The following is a 26808-nucleotide window of genomic DNA, read 5'->3' on the forward strand; positions in this document are numbered from 1 at the left end:
GAAGGTGTTTGAGCCAAAATAAAAACACCATCCTTCAATAATTTCTGTGAGCCTTACCCTGCTTCAGTTCACACTATGAGCTGTAGTCTGTTCAAATAGTTACTATAATCATAAGGACTAGTTTGTAATTGGAGAGGGATCCACACCAGGCAACTTAGTTCTTTTGGTATCTGTCTATGGTACGGAGTAAGCAAATGAATCAATACATGCACATTGGCCTCATCCATCCATCCATCCACCCTATAGTCCCCATTTGCCATTCTATTACAATCATCACTCCAGGTCCATCCAGATTCAGATGAATGTTATTGATCCCACAAAGTTTAGTTCCTCCAGTCACAAACCATTCAAGAAACATGATAACAATGGCCAACAGGGGGAGAAAAAACAGGAACAGACTCGCCTTTCAGCCCCCGAGTTTCTTAGATGGAAAAAGTAACTTAATGAAGGGGGGAGTGCAAAAAACAAAGCTCAAGCTCTGCCTCTTTAAAGGGGGCACAGTATGAGCCTGGAAAAGTCACAGATGTTGCAGCCTATCTTAGTTGACTAGTAGGTAGGGCACATTTAGACAATTCACACTCACATTCACACCTGTGAACAATTTAGACTTTAGAGTCTTCAGTCACCTTAACAGGTATGTTTTTGGAATGCGTGACGCAACGTAAAAACTCGGGACGAGATGCAAACTCCACACAAAAAGGCCAGATCAGCCTTCTTTCCCAGTTTTCTCTGTCCATGTTTCATCCAGCAGCTCTTAAGCACCTTCTCCTTTCCCCCAGTTGCTACAGCAACTCCGCTAAAAGGCTTAGATTAAACAGGATTAGCGCGTTCAAAGATCTTCTCTCCCGCAGCCATCTGCCCATCTACCCTGAGCCAGGAAGTGTCTTTGAGCACCATGCCACCGTGTCACCGTTGTCTTTGCGGGAAAACAAGTGGTCGCTCGCTCCAAGGGTTGTGACCTTCTTCTGCACTGGGAGACTTCTGAACGATGCCAACCTGTAGGACATCATTGCAAAACCCACGGGGAAGTGCTGGTTTCAGGATCTAAGCAAGGATTTAAAATGTCCATTTTGTGGAGATGTCTTTTATTTAGTTTAGTGCTCACCTTTTTGGACCCTAGGACAGGTATGTATGATTTCATAGTGGGATTTCCTCCCAAAGTCAAGCCTGAGGGATTCTTTGTGCCTCCACCAGACGCCACTCTGGAAGGATCCTCCATGGGTCCACTCGAGGTGCCACTTGGCGACGAAGCGGCGTCGTTCCAGCGTGTTGTTCGTGTATCCGACGTCACGGTGTCCCGAGGAAGTCGTGCGGCTCTGTCCAGACGCAAACGCAACATCCTGTTCCCCAGCGGAGTCAAGCTGTGCGCGCAGGAAAGCGCCAAGCAGGTGGTCGCAAACCACCTCAGTTTCTTCCATCTCAGAGGTAAGTTCATACTTAGTTCTCTTCTCTCTCAAGACAGTTCCAATTACTCCCCCCAACGTGTCTTGTTTTAGGAGGTTTTCTTCCCAAACAGCAAGGAAGCGACAAAAACTTGTCTGTTGAGTTAATGTATTTGAAGCTTACTAAATGAAGTTGTTTTGAGATACGCATAATTCGTATGTGACTTCACACATAACAGGGAGTTGAACTGAATTCTCAACAAGACCGGTCAAATTTTGAAATGTACAATCTCGGGTGCGACTTTAAACGCTGCTTTGAGATTTTTAGAATGAGGAGTTGTTTTAGATTTAGAAACGTGCGGTTCTAGTACTGTACACTAGTCCAGTGTTTCTCAAGCCTGGTCCTCAGGACCGACTATCCAGCCTGTTTTCCATGTCTCCCGATTCCAACACAGGTGAGGATCGTTATCAAGCTGCTCCAGAGCTTGCTGATTAGCTGCCATTAGATTCAGCTGCACTGACCAGGGTTGAGAAACACTGTACTAGTCCATTCTCCTGTATTGATTTTGTGCTTCCCCATGTGACTCTAGTGTGCCAGGAGACTGTGTGGGAGGCTTTCAAAATCTTCTGGGACCGCCTCCCCGAGCAGGAAGAGTACCAGAGCTGGATGAACCAGTGCCAGGAAGGGGCGGTGACGGCGCGAGACATTGGCACCTACTTCAGCCAATCGGAGGAGCATCAGGGGGTGGTCAAAAAGGTGTGTGGACAAGCCTACGTTAATGTCACATGATCGCGTGAAATTGCCTAACAAAGAATGAACGAAACTAACCAAAAATGAACCAACTGGAGAATGAAAGCACACCAAATTGACTTTGACAAAAGTACTTTCGTCACATTAAATGTATCTACTTGAAGTCCATCCATCCATCCATCCATCCATCCATCCATCCATTTTCTTGACCGCTTATTCCTCACAAGGGTTGCGGGGGGTGCTGGCGCCTATCTCAGCTGGCTCTGGGCAGTAGGCGGGGGACACCCTGGACTGGTTGCCAGCCAATCGCAGGGCACACAGAGACGAACAACCATCCACTCTACTTAAAGTCAATAAAATAAAATACAAATAAAATGTAAGCGTTACAGATTTTGATTATGTTTTTGTTTATTTTAATTGTATTTTTATTTAGTTGACAGCAGTGTGGTTAAAGGTCTGTGTTGGCTACTGATCAAAGTTAGCTTGCACACGTTAGCTGGGCCATCACATTACCCATATGTCTAACAAGCTCACAATAACTAAAAGAACATTGATGTTTTGATTTCACTGGATTTATATCAATTAATTTACCATACCAGTTTGGACAGTTAGTTGTAGAATGCCAATATTTCTGTCACTTAAAGATACCTGTAGGCCTAAGAGTGACTTAATCATCTAGGTCAGGAAGAGATGACGATTAATGCACAAAAGTGTGAATTTAGTGTTCATTTTTGCCCCATTACAATTACAAAAATTGTTAAGAGCTTTGGGGGGGGGACACATTTTTTTTTTTTTTTTTTAATGTAGCTTAGCCACATTTGCCACCTTATTTTAGTTTAACTTGTATATTTCTCTCCTGGGTAACGTCAGTGTTATGAAACTTCATTTATGTAGACTACGTCTAGCAATTCACTCATTGCATTTGTAGTAGTGGTGCATCTAAAAATAGTAACAGTCTGCCTCACATATTATTAGCAACAATTTTATTGTTCATGAGAAGAGTCAAATATTACACCAGTTTAACACATTTAATCATGTGCAACTGATGTACATGATCAAATTTATGACTATATTTCAGTGTACAGGTAGCATGTTGCACTGTTACAACAGTTTAAGCAATTATTTGAACATAAACTACAGCAACACCTGTAGAGAGACAGTCTAACAATTCTAACATAACCTCAGTGAAAAATGACTATTATTACACATTACAAAGTCCCCTACAGTAGTCAAGTCGTGCACACCAGAAAGAGCTGCAATGATCCAAAAACTGTTCAATTCTTTATATTCTGTTGATGTTGTTATCATCTTTTTGTAAAGTACAATATTTTAGAGTGCTATTTCCCTGCAGAAGTGTGCAGCAGCTAGCGTAAGCACATTAGCATCTACCGTCCGTCTCCTTGGAGGTCCCCTTGACCTCTGTCAATCCTTTGGGTGCTTGAGATTGACAAGAGTGCAACAACAACAACAAACTCAGCAGGAGGCTAATACCTGTTAACCTTTCCTTGTGCTTCTTCATGCTTGCAGAAAATGGCAGTGCCCGCATTGAAAAGGTAAATCCAATCAATTATGAAAACATTGCCTTTTGACTCAATTGATTTCTTTGTTTTTAATTGCCTCCCCCCTCCGATAATGTATAGCGAACCCACCAGGTCCGGACACCATACATGCAGGTAAGGTCACCTGGCTTCTTCGAATCTTGGTCGCTGTGCCTCAGTCAATCGTCATTTAAATAAACACCTCACCTCAAATAAACACATTATAAAATTACATGTACATAGTGAGGGTGACCCATTTCTACAAATGCAGTTTATCTTATGTTGCAGGTAAAGAATAACTATTATTATGATTATGATTATTATTATTATGTAAATATAGAGTCCCCTACAAAAGTACAAGGAACAGCAAGGTCAATTCCCTTGTTTTTGTTGTGCACTGAAGACATTTGTGTTTCAGATGAAAATATGAAGATCAAACAAAAACTTAAAATGCTTTTTCCAGGCCTTTACTGCAGCCTCTTACAGTTCTTTGTTTCTGGGAGTCCCGTCAGTCTCCTCTTTATGAGGTAAAATGTAGGCTCTATTGGGTTAAGGTCTGGTGATTGACGATTGAGTCTAAGACCTTCTACTTTTCCCCCCTAATGAAATCATTTCTTGTGTTGGCTGTGTGTTTTTGGTCATTGTTTTATTGCATATAATGCAGCTTCCCCCGATTAGTTTAGGTGCATTTTTTTCTCTGTAAATTGCCATCTTTCCATAAAATCATTTTAAGCATTACTATTCATTGCATAGCATATTACTATATTTTTATGTAATTTAATTGTTTTAAAATGTGATAATTCTTCTACTTAACCATTAAAAACAACCTTGAACATAAGGCAAAAATGTTGTTGAAATTACATCTAAAAACTGCAATTTAATTAAGTAATAAGCCTATTTCACTGTATTATTTTTTTTTTTGGTGCCTGCTTTTTTTTTTTTTTTTTTTTTTTTTTTTTTTTTTTTACAGTGTAAACAAACACTTTTTAGCCACTTCACTAAAAAAATAATAATAATAATTGTTCATAACATTTGAGTCAATTTAAAATTATTGGAGATTATTTTAATATCAAATCATATTTATATTACTACTATTAGTTATTTTCCTCTTACTAGTACAGCAGTACTTTTATTATCATTAATTGCATAGCTACAGTATATCCATACTTTTTTTTTTTTTTTTTTTTTTAGCACGCCAGCTCCAGATGTGACGATCACCACCAAGGCACCTGTCAAAGGTGAGCATCACTTCCACCAAAGATGCATACTTTATCATTATGAAATTATGAAATTATTTTATTGATTCATTCTGAATATTATATCTCAACCATTCTGAAGACATTGGAGAGACAGAAAAAGTGGAGGAAGCAGCTGTCATTGTGCCAGAAATAGAGGTGAGTCCATGCTCGAAACATGAACATTGAGGATATTTTACTCGCGTGTTTGACATTGGCACGTTCGATTCCCGATCAGTACACAAATACCCAACCACTGCCCAATAATGGGTGGGTTGCGTCAGGAAGGGCTTAACGACTGAGCCAAACAAAATCATGCGGGAGACTCGCTGTGGCGACCACAGAGAAAAGCTGAAAGTCATTTCTTCTGCTTATTCATGTGTTGGCTTTTTCTTTGCCACAATTTCACAGCTGGACAACGACATTCCCGTGGAGCCAGTACCTGCGGTGGTGTTGGAGCAGGTGGTGGAACTGAGCATCCTCCTCACGGGAGTCATGTACAACGATGAGTTGGGCGACCCGCACTCGCTGCACTATCAGACGCTCAGCAGACAGCTTGCTCAGAAGGTCTTCCACACGCACACACGCACATACACTATATATGTTGATCAGACGCACTCGTTGGCAGGATCGTGCAAACAATTAAATGAGCTTGTATTAGTGGCAAAAGGTGCAACAGAATAAGTCGGCTTTGACTTCAATTAAACACGCCCTGATTACTAATTAAGTACATTTGTGAGTAATCTGAGATGAGCTCATTATTAATACTTTTTTTTCTTTTTAATGAGATTTTTGATAGCTCAGTAAAGGTTATGGAAAACCAGGTGTAATGTGTATATCCATATATTAGTTGTGTCAAAATTAGTGCGTTAATTTTGAGTTAATTTAAAATTCCTTTAACGCCATTAATTTTTTTTAATGCGTGGTTAATTACCGCCCCTTAATTGAAAATCCGGTAGTGGGGCAATTCCAGTCGCAACGTAGCAGACACGTCTACGTCCAAATTTACCAGTAGTAAATTTAATAATAATATTTGTGGAGACTGGGGTGAAGTTGTATTTTACAATTTTTAAAATGTGCAGAATTTCACAAGTGACTTCATGGTCAAGATGAAATAATATAAAAAGAAAAATGCACTGAGCTGTCACAAAGGTCTTACAAATGCTATTATGCCATCTAGTGGCAGAAAAATGACCAAAGCAAATCAATATCACATTTGTTTATTTTACAGTGCATCTTATTAATTTTAACCCAATTTATGAATTATAACATATTTCTATTAGTTTAACATTTTTTTCCGCTTTTATGTTAACAAGAGTATGAAAACATAGAAAAAAATATTTTTTTGTACATTTTATTGTAAAATGAGTGTGGATGTCCCACCGGTGACAAGAATTCAGTGTTATCTTTAAAAAACAAAAAAACAAAAAAAACAAAAAAACTATGCTGATACTTCAAATGGTTCAAGAACAGCTTCAAATTTACTTTTGGTGCACCTTTTTAGACGTTTTTGGCAAAATTGCCCTAATGATAAAGATTAATAATTAATAAATAATTAATATAATATACAGCAGGGCCGAAGTTCTGCAGGTTTTGGAGGTTTCTCTCTTCCAACACAAGCTGATTCCAATCAGCAGGATCGTTATCAGGCTTATGCAGAGCTTGCTGATGAGCTGATCATGTATCAGCTGTGTTGGAGAAGGAAAACATCCAAAACCTGCAGGACTCCGGCCCTCAAGGACCAGGTTTGCCCAGCCCTGATTATATTTTTAAAAAACTAAAACCATTAAATCATTTCTATTAGTCCCTCTCACCGTCATATAACAAAAGTACACAGTACTGTACGTAATGAAGCTTCCAGTGTTAAAACATCACAACAAAGTGTATTTGTGTAGATTGAGGACGCTCTGTCGGGACTTCCTGGTTTCAAGAGCGTGTCGGTGATGGACTTCAGGTGAGTTTTCTCTCACGTGGCTTAATCCAACCTCATCCCATTTGTCGGATCCACTTGATGTTTACTGCCAGATAGGCCGTGCATAAGTAACACTACTTTTAAAATGGCTTTTCCCTTGTTTTTATGGAGGCCTCACAAGGATCTGCAAGGGTGAGTCAGCCTACTTTCACCTTGAACTCTGCCTTAAAAAACAAACCAAAACATGTACATCCTTAAGTTTGTAGATCCTCATCAATGTGTGTGTGAAGCTGGGAGTGTGCACGTGTTTCCTGCGTCTCGTTCGCTGCTTGTGCCAATGGTCTTAGCAGGGTTTAGTCACCTGTTAAGGTGGATCAGCAGGTAGGACGGAGGGAGCGGTGAGAATGATTGTTAGAGCTTTAGCATCTGAAGACGATTACTTAAAAAGAGAAAATATGTTCAAATGTTCATTTTCAGTCGTCTGTTCCAGGGTCAAACTGTGGCCATCATCAAACCTTTATCAACTGTCCTGGCACTTAGCAGTGGTGGCAGAAATCCCCCATCTCACAGTTAAATGTGTTTTAGCAGCTACTAATACCTGGGTTACTGTTTTTCTCCATCTCAAGGCAAACAACGTGTTACTTAGGCGACCTGCGGCTAGCACTAGCAGTCAACATTAATGCTGACTTCTTCAAGTGTTTACAACCTTTTTTCACTGTTGTCGTTAACACCATCAAATTATCTTGCTTTATTTATTATAAAATAACCCTGGAAACATCGCTCCGACTGGATGTGCTGTTTGATATCTGATGTGTCTGAATTGAAAACTTTTCAATCTGGGCAGCACTGCAGCGGCGGCACAAAACAGTGGGTTGCACCATAGCTACTGTTAGCACGGGCACTGAGCTACTATAGCAGTTTCTCAATTGGCGTTCTTGATTGTTCTTACATCCTTGTAATCCCGCGAAACGTCATCAGTCACGGCCCAAGTACTGTTCCAATTGAAAGTGCGAATAAACCATGAACATCCGGATGTTGTTCCTGTCAAGCTAGCTTAAACAAAGGATGCATCGATCCAGTTGGATACTTGTGAAGGCTTGGCTAGCAAAGTATCCCAAGATGAATTTCATGCTTAGGAAGAACGTTCTCGTATATGTGCTTAGGAAGACCGTACAAGACAGACACTAGTGTCTAGGGATGTAGCGATCACCATACGATATATATCACGATATGTACTACACAACACGATAATTATCACGATATTGTGGGGAGAATGGCAATATAAAAGACCTCACTGGACTGGGTAAGAACCCACAATATTGAAAAGAAAAGAAAAAAGTAATTAAATTTACAAAAAATCTCACGTTGTGGGGTACAATATTGTGTTTTTATACATAACAGCAGCAACGGAGAACTATGCTTGGCCTTGTCATTGACACGTGCACCTTTTGGCAAGTGTCATGGAATATATAGTTGACAATGTTGTATTTGGCAGTAAAGTAGTAAAGTAAGGTTTTTTTTAAATGGAGATGTTGAAAAATATTTGCTGGTATGACTGATTCATATGAGCGATAACCACTGAAGTGGCCAAATCATTCCAAATTCAAATTAAATTGCTCTAATAAACTAACCACCAGAAGGTGCTAGAACTTCACAAATGGAATCAATCCTCAACTTTTTATGTTCTGCTTTTAATATCGTGACATGATATTGTGGGAATTTTGATATTGCGATATTGCTACAAAACTTTCCAAGAAGATTGCCTTTGTTTACGCACTATGCTTCGGTTCATACAAACGACCTCAGTCGTACTTTTTCCTCAAAGTTGAGTTGAGTTGAAAACAAAATACAGGTATTTCCATTCATCTCAATGGAAAACTGCATCATTTACGTTTGCAGTTGGAACATCCGAATGAATTGTTTGTGAACCGTGATTCCACTGACTCATTTTTCATCCAGTGCAATGTAGAAGGATAAAAAAAAGCGATAATGTTGATTATTTGCATGAAATTAAATATGTTTGCACAATAATCACCATTAGCGAGTCCCCTTCTTTGAATCACACACGAGGTGTGCTGACAGAACATTTACTCTTCACCGTGATGATGTCACCAAGACCATATGACTTGTAGAAAACAGTAAATCAGTGTCTCCACTGTGTGCAAAGTAGGTCAGAGTGGACAACTCGCAGTAGTCATCCTTGGCTGATAGATGACTTTTTCCTCTCCAAAGCCTCTTTGGACGTGTCCCGCACCATTAGCACAATATTGATCGTTATGCTGACTCGGCCTAGAGCGCCTCCCGGGCAGGAGTTGATTGACCAAGTCACATGATGAGACACCTCGCTGTCATACGCACTCTTTGTTTCAGCAGTTGTATGAAAAACTCCCAAAATTCTCGATGGCCACTCCACCCCTGGTGGTTAAAGCCACAGTGTGTAAGCTTTAGCGCCATCTAGTGGTGAACTAATAATTCATTCAGTTTAAAAACCCACTATTGATTTCAATAATGTACAAAAAAATATGTTCTATCACATCAACATTTTTTTTTTTATGTAATCATAGGTCTAATAATCACGAATTATGTTACATGGCTGGAGCTTCACCGTTCAAGAGGCTGACATGTTTCGCCACCATCTTCTCGCTAGCTTCATCTAGCTAGCTGCTCTTGTTAGCCACTCCAGCATATGGTTTCAATTAATTCCCGCTAGCCACTCAAGTTAGGTGCTGCGGCTAAATCCGGCTCGCTCGGTCTTTCGGCGTCGCTCGGGCTTCACACCGGCTCCCAAGTCGCTGTCTCTCGCCGAGATGCTATTTTGCTCACGCAAAATAAGAATTGGTGGTAGGCTTGTGAAATGTGGTCTCTCATCAATCGCTGCATTATATGCTATAGTGACATCTATTGGTCACTTATTACAAATGTGCCTTTCAAAGGGGAAGTCAACCCCCTCCAAAAAATCTTGACAATAATGCCCTATGCAGCCCTACCAATATAAATACAGTATTTTGGTTAATATTGCGTTAGTGGAATATGAGCAGCAAAATCCACTACTTTTGATCAATATCAGAAGGCGGCCATTTTGCCACTTGCTGTCAAGTGGAAATGACATTACAGTTGGTCTCAGGTTACAACCAATCACAGTTCAGCTTCAGAAAACAGGTGAGCTGTGATTGGTTGTTGCCTGAGCCCTGAGAAACTGATGTCATCTTCTGTCGCCAGCAAGTGGCAAAATGGCCGCCCCCTGACATGGATAAAAATGGCTGTATTTTGTTGTATAACTCATATTCCACAACTGTAATATTAATCAGAATGTGATGTTTAGACTGGTGAGGTCACATATATAACATATTATAGTCAAGAAATGTTGATGGTTGACTTACTCTTTAAGTTACTAGGGTATGTCGGTTAGATTCACTGTCGGGGTGATGTGAGCAAGGCACATACCCGTCAACTGCTCAGAGCGCCATCCCCTGCCTATCAACAAGAACTCATGTGTAAATAGAATTTCCGGGAACTAACAGAAAGTTTGTTTTTCACCCAGGCTGGACGGCATCGTGGTGGATTACGCCGTCACGCTGGCGGTGGACGACGCGGGAATCAGCAGTAACCAACTGGACTACCTTACCCTGCAGTCCAACCAGGTGGAGAACTCGTACCGCGAGGTCAAGGAGCACCCGACGCTGGTCTACGCCATCAGCGAGCTCAAGACCTTCGTGACGGAAGACCTCCTGAAGGACGCGCTGGAGAGCGGTGAGACGCGCCTGCATTATAACAACGGCTACTTGTGAAGGCGCTTGCTCCGCCGTCCAATGCAAACTTTCGGGTGTCACCCGACACTCGCAGACGCTGCAGCGACATGACGGCACGACGCTTTTGCCACTTGAGAAAACATTCTGAAGCGCTCATCTGTTTCTTATTTGTCTGCTCTCGTCGTCAGAGAGGACAGAAGCGAGAAAAAAAAAAGTGGGCCATATTTAATGAACAAATAACAGAGGCGGATTTTCGGGACGGCGTAACCCGACTGTGCTGCGGTTTGAGTCCTTGTCACCGACTGTGCCTCAAAGCCATGCGGACAAGAAATGGGAGACGCTGGGGATTTTTACTCGGCTCATTTCAGGCTTTTGTTTTGGCCGTGGGAAGATGTGGACAGATTTCACACATCTGTTCGTTAAGTAGCTTAAAGCCTCCACTGCTGCACCTGAAACTTAATGGCTTTGAGATTGATATGCGATCATACACTGCAACTGCTGATCTTTTCCGATATCTTGCAGGTGTTTACTCAGAAAGATAAACGTTGTCAGGTTGTAACCTGCTAGACATTTGCCATTCCAGCGTCATCTTGTACTCATGATTGTTTCTCTCCCGCCTCCATAGTGCCCGAGACCCCTGAGACCATCCATGTTGCCAGAGAAATTTTGGTGAGTCCGGATCGGCACAAGCACAACAGTGACACAAATGTGATTACCCCAATTTGAATCTAATTGGACATCTGTCCGTCCATTTCCTATAACGCTTATCCTGTTCAGGGTCACGGGTGCGTCAAATGTGTCAGGTACAAGTATTAGCAATCAGTACGGCTCCCAAGAAAGTGAAACGTGCACGTAATTGTGCTATTAAGAATTTTTTTTTTAATTTTTTTTACTGTTTGTGTATTGTGACTGAAGCTAGCAGTGTTAGCAGCAGCTCATCAGGTAACATGGATGAGCGCACCAAGGCAAGGGATGAGGCGGATTAGTTTGTTTATTGTTGTAATAATCTGCTGCTATTCTCGGGTCAAGCGATACCATCTAACGTCTGACTTGACTTGTGCGGCGGTGCCCTTCGGGGCTGCTCTAAATAACGTCTGGTGGTTGACTTCATTGAAAGCCACAATTCCGTGAAGTGAAAAAAAAAAAAAATGCCGGGAAGTAAATAAAAGTTGAAAGCAAATCCTTGATTCAGCTGATTGCAGTGCTTTTTCAGACATTCTTTGGAAAATATCATTTCATTACTATATTGATGGCGGCATCATGTTCCATAAACTTTGGCCCGGGCACAAAAACAGATTCACTGAATGGAATGCTAGAAGGAGTCCTGATGGAAACATAGATACACCAAACAAAAACTGACATGCTATATAGGAAGAATCGTCCATAACTAGCAAAGCTTTCTAGTGTTTCTAATACTGCACTCGTACTACTTATGTATGTTTGACACATGGTCTCAACAGTTTTGGCGTGGCTCATCATCATTAATTTGAATTAATAGCAAAAGCAGAGCTCCAAATGTTTGACTCTCGTGGATGAAGCCAGAATTGTGTCAGCATTAACTTTTACTTATTACAACCAATTATAACATTGCCAACACATTACAAGCGTATTAATGTGTTTGCAGATAAATTATTATAATGAAAGCCACAGTGGTTAATTCCAGTTAAGCCTTTAAGCGAGCATGTTGAACCCATTTTGTGTTGACACTCAGAGGGTTGAATTATGGGAGTACACACATACACACAGCAACGTTCGTGCTACGTTCATTGCTTTCAAATGGACTTTTCTCAGGAATTTCCAGGATCTTCTTGAAAATTACCATATAGGTCTTGACTTGAAACAGCCACATGCCCACTGCAACCTTGAACGGGCTGCTGGTTTTAAACAACGAATCATGTTTGTGATGCAGAATGAACCAGCGGAGGTTCTCATCCCGGACGACGTCATGGATGACGTCACGAGAGACCAATTGTTGCCTGAAAGCGCTGAAGGAGAAACGGTGGAGCTATCTGAAGGTGACATTGTTGTCCTGGAGGAGAGTGTTGAGATACCATCCCCTGCTGTGGTTGTGACATCTGCACCTGAAACTGGCAGTGAGTTTTTATTGTCGAACCATGTTTTGAATGTAGAAAGCTTAACCATGTTTTGAAGATTTTCTATGAACTACTGTAGTTTGGGCATGGTTAGTAGTAGCTGGTCAGTTAGGGTCCAAGTTACAATAAGGTTGACTCAAACCAGGGGTCAGCCACCTTTATTAGAAAGAGCCATTTTAAGCCAAAGAAATAACAAAAAAAAATAAATTGTTGCAGCAAAACATTTGAACATTACAATGAACGAAACAGTTGTTAGTGTTAGTCTAAAGTAGTGAGGGCCTAAGAGCTAATTAGAGCTGCATCATAACAAAATATCCCATCCATCCATTTTCTTGACCGCTTACTCCTCCTAAGGGTCGTGGGGGGTGCTGGACCCTATCCCAGCTGGCTTCGGGCAGTAGGTGGGGTACACCCTGAACTAGTCACCAGCCAATCGCAGGGCACACGGAGACAAACAACCATCCACACTCACAATCACACCTAGGGACAATTCGGAGCGTTCAGTTAACCTTCCATGCATGTCTTTGGAATGTGGGAGGAGATCGGAGTACCCGGAGAAGACCCACACAGGCACGGGGAGAACATGCAAACTCCACCCAGGAAGGCCGGAGCCTGGCCTCGAACCTGCGTCCTCAGTATTGGGAGGCGGACGTGCTCACCAGTCATCCGCCCATAACAAAATATAAATAATATAAATATGCAACATCTTTGAAATTCATTTTTTACCTTTCGTCTTCCTTTTTTTTTTTTTTTTTTAGGTGTAATCATACATGGTTTATCATACGCTTTTAGACTTTTAAGCCTTCCTGTTAAATTTCTGACATTTTTGGCAATTTATGGACATATGGTAGTTTTCTGCCTCTCTTCTTCCATTTTTGGACATTTTATGGGTAGTTTTGGAAAAAAAAATGCCCTTTTTTGCTATCAACTTTCAAGGTTTTTTTTTTTTGTTGCAATTTTGTGGACATTTTATGGTAATTTTCTGGATTTCTTCTTTGCTTTTGGACATTTTAAACGTATTCTTTTTTTTTTGTTGCCTTTTTTAAAAATCAATTTTCTGACTTTTTGGCAATTCTAAAGACATTTTATGGTAATTTTCTGGCTTTTGTTTTTGGACATTTTATGGTTACTTTTTGAGCATTTTCTTTTGTGCCTTTTTGTTGAATTTTCTGACATTTTTGGCAATTTCGTGGAATTTTTGAACATCTTATAGTTACTTTATGGACCTTTTTAGGTCATTTAAAAAATGTTTTTAATCTGCCTTTCATCTCTTTCTGACAATTCAAAAATTTGGACTCTCACATTTTTTGAATATTTAATTATTCATTTAAAAAAAATCTAAATCATTAATTCATTTCAAGTATATTTGATCTAAGAAATAGAAATAAATGTGCAAAAAAAATAGTAGTTTCTACAATTTATTTATTTATTATTATTATTTTTTTTAAGAGAGCCACAGGGAGCTGCAGGAGTTGGGGACTTAATAGCTACATGTGGCTACGCAGACCCCTGACCTAAACCAATGCTAGTTGCTCACCGGTTGAACATATTCAGTTTTAAGTCTAACAATATTATTTCATTGTGGAAGACCAACAACCCCTAACTAAGCAAAGAATTCCGTGAGCAATAAATTTGTCCCTCAGTTGCGACTTTGCAAAGAGCTAGCTATCTTTTCATTGCTAACACTCAACACTTGCTTTCACTGAATTTCTTTTTTTAGGCATGCTGGAAGATGATCTGCTTCTGGAGAACACCGTACAGACTGCTGCTGCAGACAAACCCGCAGACGAAGACCAGCAGGAGCCTCCACCTTCAGAGGATCAAGATAGTGTCACGTTGCCTGAACCACCAGTGGTGATGGAGGCCTCAGGCACAGGTGACCTGGACAACCTGCTGTGGCCAGATACAACTCCGGCGGCAGAAGGCACTGAAGATGTGGTTGTCCTGGAAGAGGAACATCTGGACAATGGGGTTAACACTGAAGACCTACTGGCGAGTGAAACCGTAGAGGATGACTTTGTTCCTGATGTAGTGAGTGAGGCAGCTGAGGAAGGAGACTCCAAACATCTTGAGGAACCTTTAGTTGAAGAAGCTGGCATGGAAGAAGCAACAGAGAGTGAAGGGAAAACTCCTGAGGAAGCACCAGGCTCAGTTCCGGTGTCTCTTGAAGAACCTCCAGAAGTTTCTGAAATTGCAAGTGACGACGTCGCAGACGACGACATCTTGCTGGTCAACAAGGACACACCTGAATCATCGGTCAACGTTCCTTTAAGCCCCGCCCAACCAACTGCAATGTCCGCCGAGAAGGACTCCCCCTTCACGCGTGTAGCTGATGTCAATACAGCTGTCGAAGGCCAACCTGACATTGACATGCCTTCACTCGTGGAGGTAAGCCTGAATATGGTGCAAGAGGTAAGAACGTTGATGATGGTGACGCTAACTCACAAGAAACTACCCTTGTTCTTTAGATCCAAAACAGTGATGAAAATGATTCTCCCATTGAAGACCTCGCTTATGACGTCTTCCATTACGACTTGACCAACCACACGGAAGAAGGCAGCACGGGATTCCCGTTCAGCGTATCACAGGGCACAGATCCGGCCAGCATTGCCATGCCGGCCAATCCAGGTCGAGCGCTCATGGTGTTCTTCAGCCTCAGGGTGACCAACATGATTTTCTCTGAGGATCTCTTCAACAAGAGTTCCGCTGAGTACAAAGCACTGGAGCAACGCTTCCTAGAACTGGTAAACTTAAAAGAAACAATCACTTGTGCTTATTTTTAGATTTCACTAACACATACAACTTTGTCCTGCAGCTTGTTCCCTACCTCCAGTCCAACCTGAGCAACTTTGAGAACTTAGAGATTCTGAACTTCCGCAATGGGAGCATTGTAGTCAACAGCCGGATGAAGTTCGGCAAGCCCGTGGCTCAGGGCGTCACCACCACCGTCTATCTGATCCTGGAGGACTTCTGCAACACGGCCTACCAGACCATGAACCTGGCCATCGATAAGTACTCCCTGGATGTTGAGTCAGGTTGGTGTTTTACTGTGAGATTATAAATTGTGATGCAAGTGTCCTGTTAAAGTGTAATGGCTGTCTGGCGTAAGAGTAAAAAGGTTAAATACGAGTATTTCCTCTGGGAGGCGGTGTTCCAACTCTGTCAGATAGTTTTTGTGGTAATGCAAAAATTCCCAAACTGGGGCTGTGGAAGTACCTTCTCTAAGATGTGAATGTAAGGACAATGACTGATATAAACATTTCTTTTTTCATGGCAAGACTGATCCATCCATTTTCTATACCGCTTATTCTCATTTTGGTCACTTGTGAGCTCGAACCCCATCTGGAATCTGACTTTGGCCAAGAGCCAGCCAATCACCAAACACAAAGCCTAAACAAGCAAACATTGACACTACCGTTCACTTCTAAGCATAGTATTAGAGGCTTCCAAGAACCGAACATGCATGGGTTTGGAATGTGGGAGGAAGCACGGCAAGAACATGCAAACTAGACACAGGAAGGTTAGACCCTGGAGTCAAACCTTTAAACTTGAGAATTCTAGAGTAACCTATACACGTGGCTTAAAAAAAAAAAAAAAATTGGCAAGGGGTATGGTAGTGACATCAAACATGACATCATGAGTGGGTCGACTAACATCAAAGGCCTCTGTCGCTCCTATGAAGTAACCCTGGAAAACATGCCTTTACATGACATGACGTAACATGACGTTCCTAATATTCCGTCTCTGAAAATGGGCACTCATGTTTTGTTTGCAGTGCAGACTGTCAAAGTCTTTCTAAATCAAATGCTTTGCACACTTCTGAGGTTGCAAAATACATGACTAAGGTCTTTTTTCTGTTCATATGATCCTCCTCTGTAGCAATAAAGTTAGAACACATGTCGGCTTTCTTTTATTGCTCCCTTGTTGATACAACCAACATGGTTTACGCGCTTATTATTGAGACAGAAAGACATCTTGCTCTCGTAGAAAGAGATGACAACTGTTAAGAATCATCTTTAAAGTTTTGTTGCAGCTACAGCAATAATGTGAACTTTTAGCCACTATTATATCTGTTATCTGTGCTGTTAGCATTAGCAGTTGTTACAAACACCATCCTAAACACAATTTGTCAACTTAGCATTAGCTAGCACATTTTCTTACTCTTTCCATTAACTATGCCAAGTAGTACCTCAATGAAAGGGGGCTATACAGGTCAGATGTTTTGGGAGCCTAGCCACTCTTTTATTTCGTATGTGTGCTGCTAGCGTTAGCAGTTATGAACATCCTAAAAGGGACTTTACAGGTCAGATGGAGCCTTAGACACTCTTGTATTTATTATCTGTGCTGCTGGCATTAGCAGTTGTTACGAACATCCTAAACGCAATTTGTCAACTTAGTAAATATAAACAGTAGTGATTCTGTGGTCATCATCGTGTCTCAGATTAACAAAACAAAAAAGATGTCATACATTAACCAAAAATGAATGTCATGACAAAAGAAAAACAAAAATTGTTAAAAACAAAAAATGTTGATTAAAAAGGGAAACGAACTTTTGGAAATATTTTTGCATATATTAAGTGGTTAAAATGTGTTTGATAGATTTATTGTTCCATAAGGTGGCTTCATATTTCTTTTGGCTGGACGGTAGTTTTATTTCATGTCTTAAATTTATGTTTCTGAAATACTTCACAATGTGCACATATTCTGTTTAATTGTGTTGGTGTCTAAAGGTTAAATATTTATATTTAACATTAAATTATCAACCTTTTGTTTTCCTGATCCTTATTTTGAAGAGAAAAAAAACACACACACAAAACCCCCCCAATTATAACTGTCAATAACTACTAATAAATATTTAAACTGATACATTTTTCAGTCATATCGCCCAGCCCTTTGTTGCGGTATATTTAAATAATTGATTCAAAATATAAAAATATAGAAGACATATTTGTTGTTCACATTTGTAGATACTGTAAAAATTTGTGGTGTTTTAAGATTAATGTTTACAAGCAACAAATGTCACTATAAGTCTTGAATATTTAAATGAATCGTATCGAATCGAAAATTGTATCGTTCCCAAATTTAATCGAACCGTATCGAACCGTTCTGTTCTGAAAGATAATCGTTTTTCAATCGAATCGCAACCTGTGTATCGAGATACATATCGAATCGGCCTCATTTCAGAGATTCCCACCCCTAGTTTTCAGCATGCACGAGAGTCGACTCAAGTGTACACACTGGAATAGCGGAACAAACAATAGAGGAATTAAGGGGATTTTCATTTTCAACATGGATAGATTTGTATTTTTTGTTTTATAAAAAGTATTTACAAGAAGTCCAGAGAGACTGCCTATTTTGTTTTTCATTTAAAAAAAACTTTATTTTCATGTATTTGGAACTCCGTTTCTACCGCATTATTTTTATGTTGAGATGTGTTGTGCATGTGCATGTGTTATCGGCAGCTGCTGAAAGTAACTAAAAAAGTAACTTTTAATCTAACTTAGTTACTTTTAAAATCAAGTAATCAGTAACGCAATTTAGTTACTTTTAAAACCAAGTAATCAGTAAAGTAACTAAGTTACTAAGTCATCTGCATACAAAATGGATCATAAACTGCGACCAATACTCCAGCATGGTTGCTAAAAAGCGGAACTATCCCCCTTATTATTAAAGTGCTGATACCACATGTGTACCAAATGTGTTTTTGATCTGCTTTGACACTTACTGCACAATAACATTCCTGTGGTTCTGCGACTTGCAGGCGACCAGGCTGACCCGTGCAAGTTCCAGGCATGTAACGAGTACGCCCAGTGCAAGGTGAACAAGTGGTCGGGCGAGGCCGAGTGCGTGTGCAACGCCGGCTACTTCAGCGTGGACGGTCTTCCTTGTCAGAGCATCTGCGAGCTACGCAGCGACTTTTGCCTCAATGACGGCAAGTGTGACATCATCCCCGGCCAAGGAGCCATCTGCAGGTGGGTGGAGATTAGGGGGAAATGATCTGTGTGTGTGGGAGAGGCGAGCTCGTCTGCAGGATTTCAAGGCTTAAATCACAACAGGCACATCTGGTCTTTTGCATTGAAACGTACGGGAGGAATACGGAATGCTTCCTGCTGCTTATATATTTGCCTAAGAGTTTATACTGTAAGAATCAAGTCCTACATGGATATAAAATAGTTACATTTCATAACCTGGGTTTAAAAAAAGAGAAAAAAAATGTAATAAAATAAAATGTAATAAAACCAATAGACAGGAAAATGTCAAGTCAGTATGTCCAAAAACTAGTAAACATAGCTAGCCCCAAAAGACTTACTCATGTCTTAAAAGAAGTATATTGATATTACCTGCACCTATAATGCCATATGACAACTTATAATGCCTTGAGTTTTGTAAGAATAGAAATGCTTGAAGTAATTGAAATTTTCTTAGACCTGAACTACCTGCTAAATATCCTGGTAGACAAACAACAAGAATATTGTGCCTTGATTTGCGATTAGTGCTGTCAAAGATAAAGCATTAACTACGCGTAATTAATTAATCACAAAAAATTATCGCATTAATCATGTATTAAGGCAGATTAATCACACTATTAATTTTGACCACAGATGATCCTTTAGCTGACAGCGGATGGTTATGTTAAAGGTAGCACAGGTTGTGTTTGAGCATGCAAGTAAAGCATTTAATAAATGTTTGTGTATGACATTCAGAATATTTGTTTATTATATTTGTCTATTGCGGTAATTTTTTTCCATTTTAAATTATGCAAGTAATTTACTGACTAGAAAAGGAGAAGGATGAGCATGTGTAGTGGATCAAAAAATGTTGAAGACGTCCTCATAACATTACATGTCGAAAGAATTAACACATAAGAGGTGCTCTTTAAATTTGGCAGGCAAAAAATGTTGATAAAAAGCCTTAATTAAGCGATTAATTGTGATTAATCAGACTTCTAAGATGTTATTAATCTGATAAAAAAAAATTAATTGTTTAACATCTCTATTTGCGATTCTATTGCTAATGAAAACAGCAGCACCTACAGAGGCATGTAATCAGTCTGAGCGTAACCAAAGTTTGGAGTCTTGCCATATTAACAACTATCTTGCACAGTATTAAAGATTATTACATGAAATTACATCTGCCTTTTAGTGCGACGTGTGGCATCTATTTTGATTGCATGTTAATATCTGCTTAGCATTCTTTGTTGAGATTATAATTATGAGAAAGAATACTGTTCCCAAGGTATCTTTTTTTTAGCCCTATTTTTTTCATTGCCCTAGATCAAGTCGTCTTGTTTTATTATGCCAATGCTTGAGGTTAACCTGATAAAGGGGGCATTTGGAACATGTGCTTGTTGTGCTCACTGCGGTTTTACCCAAATAATTATGAACAGGCGCGCTGGAGGCTGCAAGTCAAACAAACCTTTTGTTTCACACCACATAACACATCATAAAGTACTTATGGGTACTGTAAAAAGTAAACAAATGATGGTGGATCTCATGTTTTTAACATTTACTGCCACAGCAGTAAAACATAAATCAACCTAACTCAGTACTGGTTGACAGTTTTATCGAGCAAATGGGTGAATCAGGAAGTCAATGTTACCCAAATAAAACATTTCTGCACATATTTTAAGCGAAAATCTTGACTCCATCACGTTGTATTTCATAAAAACAAAATGGACGTACACTGCTCTTACCAGGTGTCGTGTTGGAGAAAACTGGTGGTACCGAGGAGAGCACTGCGAGGAGTACGTCTCGGAGCCGCTGGTGGTCGGCATCGCGGTAGCCTCAGTAGCTGGATTCCTCTTGGTGGCATCTGGAGTCATCTTCTTCCTCGCCAGGACCTTACGGGATCAGTACGACAAGGATGAGTCAGAGGATCCGATACGGTAAGGGAACTTGTTCACCACATTACCGTTTGTGAATAAAGTTACTGTATCTACCCCAATATGCAATAGCCCAGTTTGAGCTCACATTTTGCTAGATTGTACCATGCCTAAGCATTATTCATTCTTTTAAGTATGTCATATTTTCTTGATAAGAAACATTTAAGTCTTCATTATGTGATGTGCTACAACCGTGAAGGAAATGAACCTTTAGACCCTTACTGGGTTTTAAAAGTATACCGTTATAACCGCACTGGGTTCCAGGAAGAGAACCGTTCCAGACTTGGAAGAGCCAAGGAAGTGTACTGTTTCAATCATGCTGGGTCCAAGAAAGGGAAATGTACTGTTCCAATAATGCTTTGGCATTATCACCATGCTAAAGACCAATAAAAATGTCCCATTCTTGAGTATATGGTATAATATACCCAAACCAGTCCAATCCTTTAGTGGCTTAACATTCTTAACTGTTTGGTCCGCTTGAAACGGAGCAGAGTTCGTTTCCCACACTGATCCGGACCTTTTGTGCAGGTCTGAATACGCACAAACGAATCCTGGTGCGGACCAAACAAGCGGACCGAGACCCGCTTTTTGAGGTGGTCTCGGTCCGCTTCCAAACGCACTCGGTGCGGTTTGCTTCGCAGTCTGAATACAAACCACGGCTGATCCGCTCCAACTGCTGGACATATGCGCCTTGGGGCTTAACAAGCCACGCATAGTGTGGAGGAAATATTGCCTGGTCGTTAATATTGTGCTAAATTCATTCATAATCATGCATATTCTGTTTCGCCACGTTACTGTCAAAATGTTGTGGTGGGGCAGGGCACGCGAAGCGCAACGGCTCCTCCGGTTATTGAACGCAATCGACGACGCCGTTCCAAAATGAGAAACAGCGTCGCGGAACCTCTGTTGAATGAGCTGCACTTGACGCTTGCAAATATCTTACATTTAATAACGCCACAAATATGCCTAGCAAGTAGTGCAGCACGTCGGAATTTCATGTTTTTCTCTATTTCCACGTTTTGTTATGCGTTCAGCCCTCGTCATTTTTGTCCAATGGGAGCATAGATTGTCACGCGGGTTAACGTGATTACGCAATATAATCCACTTGCAAAAAGCACAGTGTGAATATGAACCGCACCAAACGAAAAAAAAATAAAGTCCGCTTTTGGGCCACACCAAACAAGCGTCCGCAAATGAGTGGAGATTCTCATGGCTGAATTGACAGTTGGCCCCTCAACTTTAGCCATCACACAATCCTTCACTTACCTCGAGATTCATTATCATTTATTTATTTTTTGGCAGTCACGCAAAAGGACACATTCTTTGTCGTCGATTCACAAGTGATGTGTGTGGCGGAGAAAAACAGCCAGTCTCAGCTGATTAACTACTCGGATTGGACGGTGATTTGCAGTATTAAGGCAATCGTCCTTGTTCTAGTCTGGAGTGTGGTTTAGTGAGGCTTAGAGGAATTATTCTGCCTTATTAAGGGGAATGAAAGGTACATGTATTACAGGCCATTCTGTTCACTTCTTGCTTCCCGGACTACTTCCAGACAAAGTGGTTGAGTAAGTTCGTAACACAGTTTGATTGCTGCGTTCACACCTGACCAAGGCAGTGTTAGCTAGGCTAGGCCCAAAACAAGGGAAACTGTGCTATGACTGTATGATTGTCGGATGTACACTGCTACGGGCAAGAAGGTATGCCGTTACATCCATGTTGGGGCAATAGAAGTGTATCGCTATACCTCTTCTGGGTCCCAGAAAGGGAAGTTCCAGTTATGCTTTGGCCAAGAAAGTGTACCAATCTAACAGTGCAAGGGCCAAAGAAGTGTGCTGTTACAACCATTTCTTAGGCCACATGGATAGAAAATGAACTTCAGTTCCAAAGTTGCCTCCGTGAAAGAAGCCAACCCGATTCTCCACAGGCGTGTAGAGAGCATTCCGTCGCTGGAGAGGGCGACCAAGTACAACCCCATGTACGAGAGCGAGGCCACCACCGGCTACAGCCACTATTATCACCGCTACCGCGAGGCTCCCGTCTACAGCAGCGCCAGCGCCGAGGCCTCCACCGACTTCAGCAGCGAAGAGATCCGACACATCTACGAGAACAGCGAACTGACCAAGGAGGTGCGTCATCGTGCAGTATCGCACCTCGGACTCCGATGCCTGCTCAGTGTAAACTTTTATCTGCGTGTGATGTCATGTTCCTTTCCGACAGGAAATTCAAGACAGGATACGCATCATAGAGCTCTACGCCAAGGACCGTCAGTTTGCAGATTTCGTGCGGCAGCATCAAGCGTAAACAAATACCACACACTTGTTCACCCTCCATTCCTCATAAAAGCCTAGCAAATGCATCCACGTGTTTATATTGTCATTCTCAAGTGCTTGTGTTTCTGCAGTGTTCTGGATACCCGAAGAGAAAGTTCTTCTGCACACACATGAAGAAAAGAAGGTATTTCTAGTAAATCTGATTCCTCTGAAAACCAAAATAAAAGTATGCTTTTCCATAGAGTGGAAGACATCATCGTGATGAAAACACAAGATAATTCAAAATAAAAAGGTGTCAGTCCAGTGAAAAGCATGTATTGTCACCACATAATGCCCGCCATAAAGTTTGCTAAGTCAGAAAGTGGTGTTACAAAATGAAGAGGGTGTAATGTGCCAGGCCACCACTTGGCTGTGAGACGAATGTTTTTATTGCGGTTCTTACAAGGATTTTGTAGCTTCAGCAGTGCCAAGGTTAGTCGCCTTCTGGCTGCAACTTCGCATTTCGAGGACAATTAATGCGCCTCCAACTACAAAACGGAGTAATTGTGGCCCCCGGGCAGATTACATTCTTGTGAATACAACTAGATTAGGCTTTCCCCAAGGCCGAAAGATCCTAATTCTGTCTGACTCGTTTGATTGGAAAAATTATGACATTCTGGGATATACTCTTCCAACCCAGTACATTCTGTGCTTTTTAAAATGAGTGTCAACTACCACATAAGGCGAGCTTTTTTCACTTTTGGGTCACTGCTCTGTTTGGTCTCAATGCAAGCAGAGTAGCGCTAAAAATAAACAAAAACCAAAACCTATACTATATCCCTCTGGTCATGGTGCATGACTGACTGACTGACAGACTCAATAACTCACTAACACCCAGTCCACAAAAACCTAACCTATTCACTAAAAACAACCAGCCAATTACCTCACAACCAACCAACCAAATCAAAGCCAACTGACAAAAAACAAACCAATACCAACCAACCATCCAAACCAACTAACCAAACTACGTAACTAACCAAAGTAATCAACTAAACGAATCAACCAAACTAATAAACTAAAAGCTAATAAACAAAGTAACAACCAACTAAAACCAACCAACCAACCAACCAACCAACCAACCAAAACTAGCCAACTAATCCAAACGAATGGGCTAACCAATAAACCAGTCATATTTACACAACCTTATTCTATCCCTATTCAACCAACCAACTAACCAAAGCTAAACATTAAGCAAGCAAGGAAGCAACCAATCAACCAACTCTATTTAAGCAGCAAACAAAAATTAACCAATCAATAAACCCAAACCAACAAGCTTGCCAATTAATCAACTAACCATAATTAAGCAACCCCCAGCCAAAACTAACTAACTAACTAAAACTGTCAGGTGACAGCTTCTGAACAAGGAGGCAGTGGACGTCGAAACTAGTCAAAGTAAAACAAAACAAAAGAGCGATTGAACGAACTAAATTAAGCAGCCCACCACCCAAACAAATATTAAATCACTAGCCAACTATCCTAACCAACTAAGGATAACGGTACCAATTTGACCTGTATTTTCTTTGACACAGAACAACCCCTGCGTATTCCGGAATGCCTGGTGTGAGCAATCATAGACGGTCCGTCACGCAGGACAACTTCACCTCTTTCCTTGTCTGCATCCGTCACCGCATGAAAAGCGGCTGCAGGCCGTCCTTTCACCCTCCTCCTTCCTTGGTGCCTTCTGCTGGACATGTCCCTCCATGGAAAATGTACTTAAACTTGAAATATTGTCCTCTGGATGACGATGAAGAACTTCAAGAATTGCTTATGTACCCACAGTAACGTAGAGTAGCTAATAGAGAACTAATGTGACAGTCGTCTCTGTGTTCGTGACGCTCAAAAAGAGCCGAGAGAAGCCGAGTTAGCTGCTATTTAGTGGATGGTGCTATTGCTTGTTGTTGGTTGTTTTATCCATGTTTTAAATGTAGCCGATTAGCATGAAAGTGACACGTTGGGATAAACTCTTGTCTTATGGAGTACTTTGCGTCAAGGTGGCCAAATATTCTCTTTTGTGGAAAGCTTTCCTCGACATTTCAAGGCTGCGCCGCATCAGATGCGTGGACATGTTTGGACGTGGCGAGGCAGACGACGAAGGCAGAAAGCGCAAGCCCCGTTTAGCGGCGGCATCCAGAAATAAGTGAAAACACATTTTGCCCCGGGAGAATGTTTTGAACAAATGGTGGGCTTTCATATGTCACTGCTGAAGAACTTGGGGAAAGCGACAAAAACACTTGAAGGTTAGCAGCAATTCCTTCTTAATGCGACTACCAGTTTGGCCCCGTCATTGTGTTTTCTTTGGTTTTGCGCTCACATTCCACCCTTGGACGAGTTACTCTCCATCAGTGTTCTCCCGCTGAGCAGTAAATCGTAGCTGTCCCACTTTGTTACGATGTTTAGCTCGCTTTACAAAACTACAAACACGCATACAGAGACGTGATAAACACCATGCCTTTTGTAATCACTCACTCACTACAGTGGAATCTCTAAAGTCCAACCAGCTTGTACAATGGGGAACTTGACCCAATATTTTTTGTATTCACTTTTGCATTGTTTTTAATTTATTATACAAATTAAATTGCCAGCACAGTTAAAGAAATTGATGAGTTTGACAGTCTACTTTTATTTCCTGTTTGAGTTCTAAAAGTAAATTTTGGCCCCTTTCGAAGTTCCGTTGTAAAAGTATGTTTATTCATTTTTTTTTTTTTTTTTTTAATAAAATGTAACATTAAACCTTCACTTCTGCACAATTGAGCACACTGTCTTGTTATGTAAATATAACCGTTGAAAATATCCGTTTGGATGCATCTCCCAAATGTTTCATCACCTACCATGTCCTTTTTATACTCTTCTTCTAATCATGTGGTTCCATACTGTGCAGCTGCTTCAATGCCATGTACAAAAACCAAAGCCATGTGTGCAAAATAAAATGCTTTGTAACAGATCAGACTTTCTATGTGACACTTTGGCTTGATGCACTCTGCCGGGTTGAGGAATTAGCAGCTAATCCCAGAAAGCGGATTAGCCTCGGGGGTGCGGATTAGCGGCTGTGACGGTGTCTAAAAGCGTGCGCCGCCGCTAATCAGCCTACGTCACACACACGTGTCGATATTGAACGAGTGACACAATGTGGTGCAAGCGGGCGGGTGTGTGCGTGTGTTGACGTTGGAAGGGACAAACAAATGGACGCAGATGCTCGCATTTGTTTTGTTTACTTTGGTGAACTCAGCGATAGCGTCAGCGCACAGGGGGGGGGGAAGGGGAAGGGGAAGACCTAAGATGCTGGCCTGTCAACTGGTTTTTCTTTTTTATTTTCTTCAAAATAAATGTGGCGACCAGGGATGGTGCTACACTGGGGCTTGGGGGAGCTAAACCACATCAGAAATTAGTGTAGACCCAGTTACGCCACTCCAAAATCTCTTTGATATTATAAAATGTATACTTATAAATTATTTTTGTCGGACCCCTTTTTATCGATCAAGCACCCCTTTAACCCCAGGGAAGAAAATATCCTGGATCCGTGGCTGGTGGCAACGGAGCGGGACAGCATAAAATGTTGATGCTGGATGAAAAGCAGCAGGCAGAAAAAGACTGCGAATAAAAATAGTGTGGAAAATGACAAATGAATAGCATCTTTGAGTTTAGAAATGTAATACCCTTATTGTGTCTACAGGGGTCGCCATTACGTCTCATGGTTCTTTGCGTGTTATTTTTTTTTAAACTGGCCCATTTGTTGCATATTCTAACAATAACATTGAAACACCGTCTCCATCAAAACGTTATGAGAACAAGTTAAAATGTTAAAATGTATCAGAATATTATAAAGTATAATAAAAATGAAACAAAAGTTGAATATTATGAGGTATCAATTTTATTTGATTTTTGTTCTAATGGTCATATATGTTTCATTAAAAAAAACGTTCAAGGTAGTTAACTATTTGTTTTAAGTTGAATGTATGC

The 26808-nt window shown here is 40.9% G+C and overlaps 1 protein-coding gene and 1 long non-coding RNA gene across 5 annotated transcripts; one reads left to right on the forward strand and one right to left on the reverse strand.

Moving 5' to 3' along the window:
• Positions 1 to 531: 531 nt before the first annotated feature.
• Positions 532 to 25792, forward strand: impg2a (interphotoreceptor matrix proteoglycan 2a). 4 transcript variants are annotated; one of them, XM_077536003.1, is made up of 22 exons: positions 532 to 634; positions 852 to 1425; positions 1973 to 2139; positions 3661 to 3686; positions 3774 to 3806; positions 4863 to 4909; positions 5010 to 5065; positions 5318 to 5473; positions 6802 to 6860; positions 6990 to 7010; positions 10360 to 10568; positions 11193 to 11236; positions 12477 to 12660; positions 14381 to 15048; positions 15129 to 15404; positions 15476 to 15695; positions 18422 to 18632; positions 20357 to 20545; positions 22467 to 22668; positions 22760 to 22839; positions 22944 to 22996; positions 24381 to 25792. In XM_077536003.1, the coding sequence occupies exons 2-21, from the start codon at positions 1062 to 1064 to the stop codon at positions 22984 to 22986; spliced, it is 3255 nt and encodes a 1084-aa protein (XP_077392129.1). In that variant the 5' UTR covers positions 532 to 634; positions 852 to 1061; the 3' UTR covers positions 22987 to 22996; positions 24381 to 25792. The 4 variants fall into 4 exon arrangements, with proteins under 4 accessions (XP_077392129.1, XP_077392128.1, XP_077392131.1 ...); XM_077536004.1 differs by having other exon boundaries at positions 632 to 1125; positions 1195 to 1425; XM_077536002.1 differs by having other exon boundaries at positions 628 to 1425.
• Positions 16537 to 22743, reverse strand: LOC144030070 (uncharacterized). The gene is made up of 3 exons (XR_013287182.1): positions 22662 to 22743; positions 20354 to 20500; positions 16537 to 18626 (listed from the first exon to the last, which is right to left on the reverse strand). It is a non-coding gene; the product is annotated as an uncharacterized LOC144030070 (long non-coding RNA).
• Positions 25793 to 26808: the final 1016 nt, after the last annotated feature.

Source organism: Festucalex cinctus, chromosome 11, assembly GCF_051991245.1.
Source record: "Festucalex cinctus isolate MCC-2025b chromosome 11, RoL_Fcin_1.0, whole genome shotgun sequence".
In the NCBI taxonomy this organism is placed as follows: Eukaryota; Metazoa; Chordata; class Actinopteri; order Syngnathiformes; family Syngnathidae; genus Festucalex; species Festucalex cinctus.